The sequence below is a fragment of the Triturus cristatus genome, chromosome 4_1 (genome assembly GCF_964204655.1).
Source record: "Triturus cristatus chromosome 4_1, aTriCri1.1, whole genome shotgun sequence".
NCBI classification, from domain to species: domain Eukaryota; kingdom Metazoa; phylum Chordata; class Amphibia; order Caudata; family Salamandridae; genus Triturus; species Triturus cristatus.
Genome location: NC_140585.1, coordinates 1041664910 through 1041677597, shown reverse-complemented (window position 1 = coordinate 1041677597; position 12688 = coordinate 1041664910). Strand labels below are relative to the sequence as shown.

At 50.9% G+C, this 12688-nt stretch overlaps 1 protein-coding gene across 2 annotated transcripts in view; it reads right to left on the bottom strand.

The window, feature by feature from the left end:
• The window catches only part of GSAP (gamma-secretase activating protein), a 762740-nt gene that overhangs the window by 41869 nt on the left and 708183 nt on the right, over window positions 1–12688 (bottom strand). For both annotated transcript variants that reach the window (XM_085654015.1, XM_085654016.1), the window contains one exon: window positions 9547–9608. In XM_085654015.1, coding sequence (XP_085510141.1) covers window positions 9547–9608 — 62 coding nt within the window. The remainder of the gene's footprint in view (window positions 1–9546; window positions 9609–12688) is intronic.

Sequence of the window (12688 nt, the reverse complement as noted above, 5' to 3'; positions counted from 1 at the left end):
CCCCATGTCACCTTCAACCACACCACCGAACTCCACTGGATCGACCATCGCTGCATCCACTTAACCTTCAAGAAGCCCACCACACACCCAACAGATGCCTCGCCGCTGCTAGAGCAAAGTCACGAAGACCAGCTAACCACCACCCTCTCCAAGAGCCCACCCGCCGACCCCGACGCACGCATCCTCAGACAGTGGATCGACGACTGCGCCAACACCCTCACCCCATTCAAGAAACCCTCCAACAGTCACACCAGCAAGAAAGCCAGCTGGTTCACTGAAGACCTCCAGGTCTCCAAGCAAATCTGCCGAAAACTGGAGAAGAACTGGCTCAGTGAACGAACACTGGACAGCTACGCAGCCCACAAGAACGCCACCCGCAGACACCATCATCTCATCAGATCCGCCAAAAGGGCCTCCTTCAAAGACCACCTAGACAACAACGCACACAACAGCAAAGAGCTCTTCAACATCGTGAAGGAACTCTCTAACCCCAGCTCCAACACCAACGACATCCCAACCTCGCAAGACCTGTGCGACTCGCTGGCCACCTTCTTCCACCACAAGATCACAGTGGCTGTCGGGGTGGTCGTGGTGTTGAAGCTGTCGTGGATGTCTGAGACCACTGCCCCAACGACCACCATCCACACCAACCGCCTGCTCTACTGGACCAACATCAAGGACGACGACACCATCAAGATCATGAGCACCATCCACTCCGGATCGTCGTCAGACCCATGCCCACACCGCATCTTGAAAAAAGCCAGCACAGCCATCGCACCCCATCTACGGAAAGTCATCAACATCTCCTCCGAGACAGCAACCTTCCCGGAGAGCTGGAAGCACGCCGAGATCAACGCTTACTCAAGAAACCCATGGCGGACCCCGAGGACCTCAAGAACTTCCGGCCCATCTCCCTGCTCCCGGTGAAGGTTATCGAGAAGACCGTCAACAAACAACTGACACGCTACCTCGAGGAGAACAGCATCCTGGACCCTTCCCAGTCCGGGTTCCACAGCAACCACAGCACCGAAACTGCCCTCATCGCCACCACCGATGACATCAGGACCCTGCTAGACAACGGTGAAAAAGAGGCCCTCATCCTCCTGGACCTGTCAGCCGCCTTCGACACGGTCTGCCACTGCACATTACAAACACGCCTCCACGACGAAGGGATCCAAGAGAAGGCCCTGGACTGGACCACCTCCTTCCTTTCCGGCAGAACACAGAGCGTCCGCCTCCCCCCACTTTTATTTATTTATTTATTTTAGCGATTTCTAGAGCGCCTGGCGACCCAAGGGCATCCCCGCGCTATGTGACTTGAAATCCTGTTGAGGGGGAAGAGAGGGAGGGGAGAGCAACAGAAGGAATTTATTTAGGAAACAGGTGAGTCTTTAGTTTCTTGCGGAAAACCAGGTAGTTGGGTTCTAGTCTGAGGGAGCGAGGGAGTGCGTTCCAGCCCTTAGCCGCTTGAACGGAGAATTGTCGACCTCCTGTACGGGTTCTTTTGAATCTAGGGGTGCTGGCTAGGTTCTCATTCTGCGATCGTAGGGATCTGGTTGCTGTGTAGGGAGTGATCATTTTACTAAGAATCGCTGGACCAGATCGGTTGAACAACTTGTGTGTTGTACACATCGCTTTGAATTGCACCCTTTGGCGCACAGGGAGCCAGTGCAGGGCTTTGAGGGCCGGCTTGGCGGACGTTCTGGAAGGGGTGTTAGTAAGCATGCGTGCCGCCGCGTTCTGTGTCCGCTGGAGTTTCGTGATGGTGGACTCGGGGGCTCCCAGATAAACCAGGTTGCTGTAGTCCAGGCGGGACAGCACTAGTCCCTGGATGAGTAGCTTCCTGGAAGTAGGTGGCAGTAAGGGCAGGATTTTACGGGTCGTGCGCATGAGCCCGAAGCAGGTGCCCGAGGTTTTAGTTGCTTGAGTTTTCATCGTGAGCTGTGGTTCGAGCCACACCCCGAGTGTCTTGATTTCACGTTTTGGGGGGGGGATTTCTCAGAACACATCGGGCCAGAGTGTTGGAGGGATGGTCGTCCATTGCTTTCCTAGTAGCATCACTTCCGTCTTTGTCCCATTCAGTTTTAGTGATGAGTTATTCATCCAGTTATGAATTCCTATGAGGCAGTTAGTCAGATTTTCTGGATGGTCAATCAGCTGGGACAAGGAGACGACTAGTTGGGTATCGTCAGCGTAGCTCACCATTTTTATGTTAAATGGTGTTACCACGTCCTCGAGTGGGGCCATATAGACATTAAAAAGCGTCGGGCTCAGGGAGGAGCCCTGGGGGACGCCGCTTGTGAGTGGGAGGGTGGATGAATGGTGATTGTCGTCCCACACTTGGAAAGTGCGCCCTGTAAGGAAGGATTCAATCCATTTGATTGCTGTCCCGGTAAGTCCTGCATCGGCCAGTCTATGCAGAAGGATACGGTGGTTGACCGTGTCGAAGGCTGCGCTCAGATCCAGGAGGATCACTGCCACTGATCCTCCTGAATCCAGTATGCCCCTTGCCTCCTCGATGACTGCGAGGAGTGCAGTGTCTGTTCCATGGCCCGGGCGAAATCCGGTTTGGGATTGTCGAAGCACGTTGTTGGTTTCAAGGAACTGGGCTAATTGGGTATTTACCAGTTTCTCAGTGACTTTGCTGATACCAGGGAGTAGAGATATTGGTCTGTAGTTAGACAGGTCCGATGGGTCTAGCTGAGGTTTTTTTAAGAGTGCTTTAACCACAGCACTCTTCCAGCTGTCAGGGACGGTTCCGTGGGCAAACGACCTGTTGATGAGATCCGTAACAGAAGGTACGATTACTGAGGCAACGGTCTTGAGGAACCTGATTGGTGCTGGGTCCAAGGGAGACACACTTTTCATTTTCGTTAGGGTTCGCTCAACCTCTAGGGGGGTGACTGGTCGGAATGTTGGTAAAGTGGGGCGTAGGTTACTTTCAGCCTGGTCGAGGAGTATACGGCTTTCCGTGTGACTGGGGGGTCCGGGGGGTGGGAGGGAGACCAGGATGCGGGTGATTTTATCGTTGAAGAAGTTCGCTAGCTCATTGCTTCTGTCAACTTTAGGGGTGTTAGAGGGGGAAGTGATGGGGACCTTGGTCAGCTCCTTTACGATTAAAAAGGATTCTCGGGCTGAGTTAGATGCTTCTTGTATCCGTGTATCATAGTATGAGGCTTTGGCTAGTTTGATGGCCTCTTTATAGAGTTTGACCGTAGACTGGTAGGCCTCTTTGTTGGCGTGTCGCCAGTTTTTTCTCCAGAGCCGTTCGGCTTTTTTGCAATTTTTACGGTGTATTCTGAGATCCGCGGTATACCATGGTGCAGAGCCAGGTTTACCGTTTTTGTCTTCCCTGGTTCTAAGTGGGAGTACTAAGTCTAGGGAGGAGGTGATCCAGTCCCTGATTCTTCTGTCTGCCGTGGCCGGGTCTTCTGCGTGTGCAGGGGTGGTTCTTTCAAGGGTCTTAGCCCATTCTTCCATGGGGAGTCTGGACCAGGTCCTGTCCTTACTGTAGGTGGGAGGTATTCGGTGTTTCCTGAAGATTCCAGGTAATTGGAAGGGGACAAGGAAGTGGTCTGTCCAAGGGAGGGGAAGGGCCTCCTTCGCTAGCATCGAGGGAGAGCTGGTAAACACCGGGTCCAATAGATGGCCCTTGATGTGGGTGGCTCCGGAGTTTAGTAGGCGGATGTCGAGAGCCGCTAGGTCTTGGATCAGATCATTGGCTACCGAGTCTGCCGGGTCTTCTAGATGGATGTTCAGGTCCCCGACTATCATAAAGTTTGATAGGGAATGGGCCTGGGTTGTAACTAAGTCTAGAAGAGAACAGGCGAAGGGACCTGGGAAGCCGGGGGGGCGGTAAACAAGAAGTCCTGTTAGTGAATTGGTTGGGTTAAGTTTAAAGGTGAAATGCAGACTTTCTGCGTCGGTAATCTGCGCATCGTGGGTTTTGCAGTGGAGATGTTCTCGATGGATGATGGCTACACCGCCACCTCTGCCTAGAGGGCGGGGTAGGGACTGAATACAGTAGCCCCGTGGTGTTGCTAGAACCATATCTGATTGAGAGTGTGGACCGAGCCACGTTTCCGTGAGGAAGAGTATATCTATCTCCTGATCTTCTAGGAGATGGGTAATCTGTGTCGCATGTTTCGGAAGTGAGCGACAGTTCAGTGAGGCAAGTTTAAGGGTGGCGGGTTTGATAGGTTTTGTAGGGAGCGTGAGCTGGGCTGGCTTGCATAGAGAGCAGCGAGTGAAAGGTCCATTAAAGTCATGGATGTAGTCACAGGAGGGGGTGGGGGGTCTAAGGCTTAGTAGTTCTCTACGTGAGTAGCTTACATTAGGGTAGGATGTTTCAGGCAGGGGTTCTGGCCCTAGGCCCGGTCGTGCGCGGACGGGCGCAGACGGGCTTGCCTTAGGCGCTCCCGCTGCGCTCGTCCGCTGCGCTGGGGAGGTCGGCACATTTGTAATAGTTGTAGAGGGCGTGGCCTCGCAGTGGGCGTGGCTACACCTTTGCCGCGCTGGCGGTGAGGGCGTTTTCGTCTCAATCTGGAGGGTCTGACTAGCGCGTAGTGGCAGCGCTTTCACACAGGTGAGCCCAGATTAGTTTTTGTTATTAAAATCAACAAAAGTGACAGTTTTAAAAAAGTGCGTGAGCAGTTACCAAAACCTCCGGCTTTCCGCCTCAGAGGGAGTTCAGGACAGTGGTGATCGTAGCGCTTTCAAGCGTTTATATACTCGGTCAATTGGTGGGCGTGGCCTCGCAATGGGCGTGGCTACACCTTTGCCGCGCTGGCGGTGAGGGCGTTTTCGTCTCAATCTGGAGGGTCATACTAGCGCGTAGTGGCAGCGCTTTCACACAGGTGAGCCCAGATTAGTTTTTGTTATTAAAATCAACAAAAGTGACAGTTTTAAAAAAGTGCGTGAGCAGTTACCAAAACCTCCGGCTTTCCGCCTCAGAGGGAGTTCCGCTCCGAAGCCACCGAGATCATCTGCGGAGTACCCCAGGGCTCATCCCTCAGCCCAATGCTGTTTAACATCTACATGGCACCTCTCACCCACGTCGCCCGACTACATGACCTCAACATCATCTCCTATGCAGATGACATCCAGCTGATCCTCTCCTTCACCAAAGACCCCCACACCGCCAAAACCAACCTCCACGAAGGAATGAAGGCCGTCGCCGAATGGATGAGGAACAGCCGACTGAAGCTGAACTCAGACAAGACGGAGGTCCTCATTCTGGGATACACCCCTTCCGCCTGGGAGGAATCCTGGTGTCCGACTGCACTAGGAACAGCTCCAACACCCACCGACCACGCACGCAACCTAGGGGTCATCCTCGACTCCACCCTCTCCATGACTAAGCAGGTCAACAAAGTCTCTTCCTCCTGCTTCAACACCCTCTGCATGCTCTGCAGGATCTACAAGTTGATCCCCACCGAAACGAGAAGAACGGTCACCCAGGCCCTCGTCAGCAGCAGGTTGGACTATGGAAACGCCCTCTACGCAGGAGCCTCGGCCAAACTCCTGAGACGTCTGCAACGCATCCAGAACGCCTCTGCACGCCTGATCCGCAACATCCCTCGCCGCAGCCACATCACACCTGTTAGAAATGGGATCTCTGGTTGGCTAAGGCTTGCGCCAAAGCCAGACAGAGACCACCACTCTAGTCAGGGCAAGGGAGTTACACGCCAAAGATAACCCCTGCTCACCCCCTTGGTAGCTTGGCACGAGCAGTCAGGCTTATCCCGGTGGCAATGTGTAAAGCGTTTACGCAACACACACACAGGAACAACATACTAGGCACACCACAAAAAGGAACTCCACAAAAGGTTATATATAAAAATAGCCTTTGTATTATCATAAAATACATTAGGATAGTGAACACACAATATACACTGTGCCAACTGGCACTGGGCAATATTTACAGGGGGTTATATACATATGACAGGGCCACAAGGACCACTGTCAGAGCCATCACTTAGTAAGAATAGTAAAAGTAAGGACGTACAGAATAAACATAGAACACAACCAGTAATTACTGGCAACCACTGTACTCAGCATCACCCTGTAACCATAAATCATATTACACACAGTATCACATCAGGCGAGAAATATATTCTGCGCCAACCTCATAAGCCTAAACACATTATGCAATCTTCTCATCAGTCTAAACATATCAGACTATAACCTCCTATGCGTAACTCATGTTGGGGAATAACCTCAACAGCACAAACCACAGTAGGAAATAAATCACAGGATGCCATGGGCATCGTCAGCATACTACCTTATCCAAACATCACTTGAGGCAATAGACCCCGCAAGTATAAAACACATTAGGCCATCATAAATCATATTATGCAGTCATCATTACACTAGGCATAAAATACATATGCCTTAACCCATTGTGCAATAAACCTCCTACATAATCCAGAGTTAGGAAATAATCTCACTTGCACCACCCACAGTAGAGGATAACTCAAACATGAGCACAGTATGCACAACCTCATAATCATAAAACCACAATAGTGAAAAAACACAGGGTGCGTAAATCATAATACCTGCATCACATTTCCTAGCACCACATACATCACATTAGGGCCTGGCGCCATATAAACCTAACTGTCCCCCCTGGCCAACTGGCGTTCTCAAAGGGGCTCAAATGCCCTCTGTCCAAAATGTCAGGGCGGCTGCCAAGGCAGCAGAATCCATGGGCGCAATTGCGCAGACCTATACGTTGCAGCTGGCACTAAGTGCTGCGCAGCTGTAGAAGTACTGGGACAGGGGAGTGCGTCTCACTCCCATCTCACACCATAATGCCCTCAAAGAACAGATAGCCCAAACGTAGCAGCTGCCCACTACTTGCTGGGCAGCGGTGAGGATGAACGTGGGACTAGGCACGCAGTGTGCCCTTAGAACAAATGTGCACTATGTTGCAGCTGGTGCGGTGCAGCTGAAAATCATGGGTGGGGGGGGGGCCTGGCACGACTACGCCCTTGGGGCTTCACTGGGGCTCTCAAACAATATCGCCCACATCGGTGCAGCTGCCCACTATCCGGTGGGGCAGCTGGGAAAATCGCCAACTCGAGAATCGCACGGGGAACAGCACAGGTTCCTCGGGGCCCTTGGAGACAAATATGACCCCTTCGTTGGATCGGCCTGCGACGGCGGGACTGCTCATGAAAATGGCCAGGACAAGAACACGGAGCCCTCCAGGGCTCTCTGCTGCACAACAAGAACTGCCCCTCTAGCGTTGGAGTGGCCCGCTGCCAGACGGGGCCGTTCAGACTCTGTGCCTCTCTCAGACACTACACAACTCGAGCCCCCACTCACCGGGCTCACTGGCGCCGCTTTGGGTCTCCTCTCCTCCACAGGTGGGGCCCTCTCTCTCAGAGCCTCGCTGGGGATCCGGCGGCACTCTGCAGCTGGCACGTAGGGCTCTCTTCTCTACTGCGGGGACCGGCCTCACGGCTCTTCAACTGGGCTCTCTCAGACTTCACCCGGGCCCCCTCTTGGGATCCGGGACTTCTCTTTTCCTCGGCCGCCACCACGGGGCTCCCCCTCACGCATGGGAGCCCCGCGCCACCACTCACACCGGCCTCTAAACTCACGGGGCTTCCCTACCTTCCCGGAAGCCCCGCCTACGGGAACACAACCTTCCGGGTCGCGCTGGGCAGCGGCTCGGAAGAAATTCTATTAGCGGCTCGGGCCACAGCGGTGATTTCTTGCCGGCAACGCGGGGTGGGCACCCGCAAATTAATAAAAGCGAAATGCAGCAATGAGGGTAGGCTCCCTCTTGATTTCGAATATAAAGCCGGGTGGGCACCTGCCGTTTCCCTCATCACGAGGAATCTCTCTCTCTCACCGGGGTGCCTTCTTCCAGGGCTGCAGCAACGCGCTGCGCAGCCCTCAGGCTCTCCTCCTTCAGGGAAGGCAAAAGAAATAGAGCACAGCGCTCCCAGGGTCCAGAAGTCCTTAGATGAGTCTTTAGCAATGAAGGGGCAATGCAGGGCCCAGGGAGGCAGCCCTCCTGGGCCCCAGCAGCACGCCCCAGCAGGATTAGTACAGCATCATGGCATCCTGGAACTGAACAACCTCATGGGGTCTCAGCCCCTTTACTTATCCTACCAAAAGTCTTTTTTCTTGAGAAAGTCACAAATCCTTCGACCCGGCCAGAACCAGTTTGGTGTCGACTTGGGTCACTTTATTTACGAGACTGCATCCTCCCTTTCAGGGAGAGTGGGCCCACCACCAGACACACAGTGGGAGGTGGAGCCATCATTTACTTTGCCAGGCACAGCCCTGCTCGGATCAAAGAGTCACCCCTCCCCATACTCCAAAGCAGGCCTCTCTATTCAACCCAGGTCTGGCTCAGTCTGCCCTGACCTTCCAAAACCAGACAGCCAATACACATCAGGCAGGTAGGCAAATACCACTTTTAGAAGTTGGCCTTTCTGTGTGCTATTTCTCATATAGTCATAACGGATCTGCGCACACCATTGCGCAGCATTCATTCTCACGATTTCATTCATACTAGACTTGGCCTCACTGCTCCTCCCCTAACAGGACTGACCACTGACACAGACTTAGCAGGGAATCCCCAATGCATCCCTATGGGAGGGAAGGCCAATCTCACCAAATCTAACACAGAGCGCATGCACTTCATACTGAACAGCAGTGTAAAAGCGCCTAGAGGCCTAAAACAACTAACGCTGCACCGAGAAAAGGCTGGGAAAAATGCCAAAAGTTTAGGGGTGAACCTGCAAAAAGGGCCAAGTCCAACAATACCCCATCTGAGAGACCTGCACTGGCTCCCCGTCAACAAGAGGATAACCTTCAAGCTCCTCAACCACGCACACAAGGCACTCCACAACACCAGACCAGCGTACCTCAACAGACAACTCAGCTTCTACACCCCCACACGCCAGCTCTGCTCCGCCGGCCTCGCCTTCGCCACAGTCCCCCGCATCCGAAGAGCGACCTCCAGAAGCAGATTTTTCTCCCACCTCGCAGCCAAGACCTGGAACACCCTCCCCACCCACGGCAGACCCAAGACCTGCTGACCTTCAGAAGACTCCTCAAGATCTGGCTTTTCGACCAGTAGCAGCATTCTCCCCCCCACGCCTGGAGACCCTCACGGGTAAGTAGTGCGCTCTACAAATTATATGATTGATTGATTATGCAGTACTGTCACAGTGAAAACTGATAAGTACAATCATGCAATTAAGTGCAGAAAACAGTTAGTTGAATTTCTAGTTTAAAAACATTTAAGTACACTGTGGAACGCATTTATGCTGCCAAGGGATGATGTCCTTGCAAACACTCTAGGATTTGGGGATGATGGCGGGAAAACTATGGGCTGGCAAATGCATAATGAAATATACAATATTGAGATTATATATCGAGATCCGAATAGATGAAAATGATGTGCATGCTGGATGCATTTTGTTCGGTTTTGTTCACTTTGTGCAATAAAGTTCACAAAATATTTAAGTACAAACCACAAAATATCCAAATTGAAAAATGTGCTAGAAAATGTAATACATTTACCTCAGGAAGTCGAGCTACAATACTGAACTTTAGATTTTCGTTTTTTTCACTGTTGTCCAGATCTACAAAACAAAACAAAAATCGCTTAAAACTCAAAGCTCTATCAAATAAAGCAAATCGCATGTGAATTGGGAAGAACATGAAGGGGTTGTACCAGAGTTATAATAGCTTCTTTGTAAAAGAGTAGCAACAAATTAGAAAAGAGAACAATTCTGATGAATTCACTGGGTCGCGCTCTCAAACACTGCATTGAAGAACTCGTTCCACAGTTATGAAAGTTGCTATGTAGTGCTTCACTCAACCCAAAACATGAGGAGACGAATGTTTCGCTCAACTCATTCTCAGCAGTTATCTTGGGAGCACCATCTGGTTTCTCAGGATCCCGGTAGTGTAGGGGAGAAGCTTCAAGGGTTCTACCCGACCCATGAGAGGGTGCGAAAAGGGCATGATCTGCATAGCTGGGAAACAATGCCGATCCCTCCCTCATATCCTTCTCCAGTCACACTACCACACACTACTCCACTAAAGTTTTGGAGAGCTGACAAGAACGTCCTGCATTGGAGAATTATCTTTATGCACGCACCTCACTCGCATTCTGACTGTAAAGAGGCAGAAACAACTCGTTATACTGGGAGGCACAGAACCACGGGCACAACAGAGGCTGAACCTCACAGAGGCCCATTTCCTTTTTTATGCAAAATAAGGTTATTCCTTTACAGCTTTTTCCATGACTCCTTAATGTCAATTTAAGACAAATGCCCTGCCTTCGCTTTCCAACAGAGTACAACCTACATTTCTTTTGTCCTCTTTTATTCTTCCTTAGTCTGGTTTCCATACGGTTTTTGAGAAAGGTGAAGGCAGCAAAATCACAGAACCTGTTGGAAACCAAAGCCTTCTCCCTCTCAGTCCACTCCCTTCCTAAAGAACACATACTGCCCCCTCTCTACCCGGGTTCCCACTGGCCAGACACACATAAATGCAGCAATCAGAGCATCTGCTGGAAACCATGGTCTTCTCTCTGACTGAGGGGATGGCAGGTGTATTTATAGCTCTTTCACATGGGACCACCAACTCTGGAAGACTGCCCTCATTTCCCATTAATGTACACTCCCAGAAGCCCTGCCGCTCTCTCCTTGGTGGATTTCCATTGGGCACAGGAATGAGCTGGGTTGCCCTGGCCACACCCCCACAAAAAAGACCCTGCCACTGTGTTGCTTTGGCATTCAGTTTACTTTCTCCATGGCATACATCTCTGAGTCACTTCCCGTTCCATGTCCCAGAACTCCTGGCTGAAACCGATAGATTTGATTAGAAGGGTAAAAACTGCTTTGCCCACCTTTGCTTCCTCATTTGGATGAGCGCAGGTATACCGGGTGCATACTCTAACTGGAATGGGGATTTAACATATCCTCCATTGCCCATCTGGGAATTCTCTCCTCCACTTGGAGCATCTGCTACACATATATGTATGTATAAATATAGTATTTCTACAACATGAACCGAGCCAAAACGCAACATAGCGTGTTACAGGCTCCTAGACAAGCAAAAAGTTAATCAGTGATACAGGGATGTTGTTCCATTTCCTGGGTGCATAACTATAAAAAGGCCGGATGCCTTTTTTTCACTTCAGGCTGCAGTCTGATGGTGTTCTGTCTGTGGGTGTGCAGGGAACCAACAGAGATGGTGAGCTTACCTGCAAGATAAGGGGGGTGCTGGCTTTGTAAATGATGCAGCTGGTTTTGAAGACGGTGCAGATCCGCATGGTGAGCCAATAGATTCATTGGATTGGGGATGATATGGTCATATTTGTTCATGCCCTGCATGAAACGTGCTGCGGCCTCTAGTTTTGAAAGGCGCTAGTGTGGAGTCTGGAAGGCCATCCATATGTGAGAGTACAACTTGAACAGCTTTTCTGCTGTTGCTTTCTGGAAGAAAGGGTTTATGTTTCTTTAGAAGAGAGAGCTAGGTACCAGGCCACTGCGTTTTTGGCAATGTGTTCCTTCAGGTTGAGGATGGTGTCCAGGATGAATCCAAGTGACTCGCCATTCAGTGAAAGTTGGGGTTCGAAGCCATCAAGGATCATGACACGGAGTCAGATTTGTACTGTTTCTTGTTCTTAGCAAATAACAATCCTTCTGTCTTGCTTGAGTTGGGCTTCAGGTAGGCAATGGTCATCCCACCCAGGTCTGGATGATTTGCAGGTAATGTGTGAGGCATTGCTTGTCTGAAGCAGAGGAGACATTCAACTTGAGTTGTGCATCATCAATATATTGGTGACTCTGGTGCTCTGCCCATAGGTAAGAGTATCAAAACAGCTCCATGTAGAGGTCGAAGATGACAAGTGAAAGTGTGGGGCCCTGGGGGACTCTACCGGTGATAAGGAGCTTTTGAGATCAGCAGGTGTCAATGTAACCAAACTGGTGTCCGTTGAAAAGGTAGGAGAACCAGTGAAGGACATTGCCAGCGAGTCCTATTTGAGACTCCGGGTGCATTGGAGTGTCGGATGGTCGACTGTGTTGAAGGCAGGAGAGTGGTCCAGCAATATCAGGAGGCAAACCACTGCACTGAGGCATGCAGGAGCCATTGGGCACAGGAATGAGCTGGGTTGCCCTGGCCAGAGCCCCACAAAAAAAGACACTGCCACTGTGTTACTTTGGCATTCACATTGCTACAGAAGTTTCATTTAATGTTTTTCTGATTTCGTAGCTGCTCTCACGAACCTACTGTTCAACAATCTACAAAGCTAGGGAAAGTCCTTATTTTTTTTTAGTTGGAGAGGAGATGCTCTGTATAGCCTCTACTTTATCAACTGGAAGACGTATAAATCCATTACTCGGGCTGTAACTGAGCTACTTGATCTGTTGCGCAGCGAGAACACTTTTTGGGAGGGATTACATGCAAGACAAGACACCAGGAGAGAAGGAAGCACAGCCTCTACTTGTCCCAAAAGATTGGCCCCGTGCAGCTAAAGACAATGATACCCATGCAAGTAGGCTGATGAGTGTGATTGATGGGGATAAAGTATGGTATCCATCAACCTTTGGAGTGTGGCATGGACACTTTTCAACCCGAAAAGCAATAGTATGAAATGATAGAGACCCTAGGGGGTGGAAAAAGCAGGTTTGATCCTATCACCCAATGA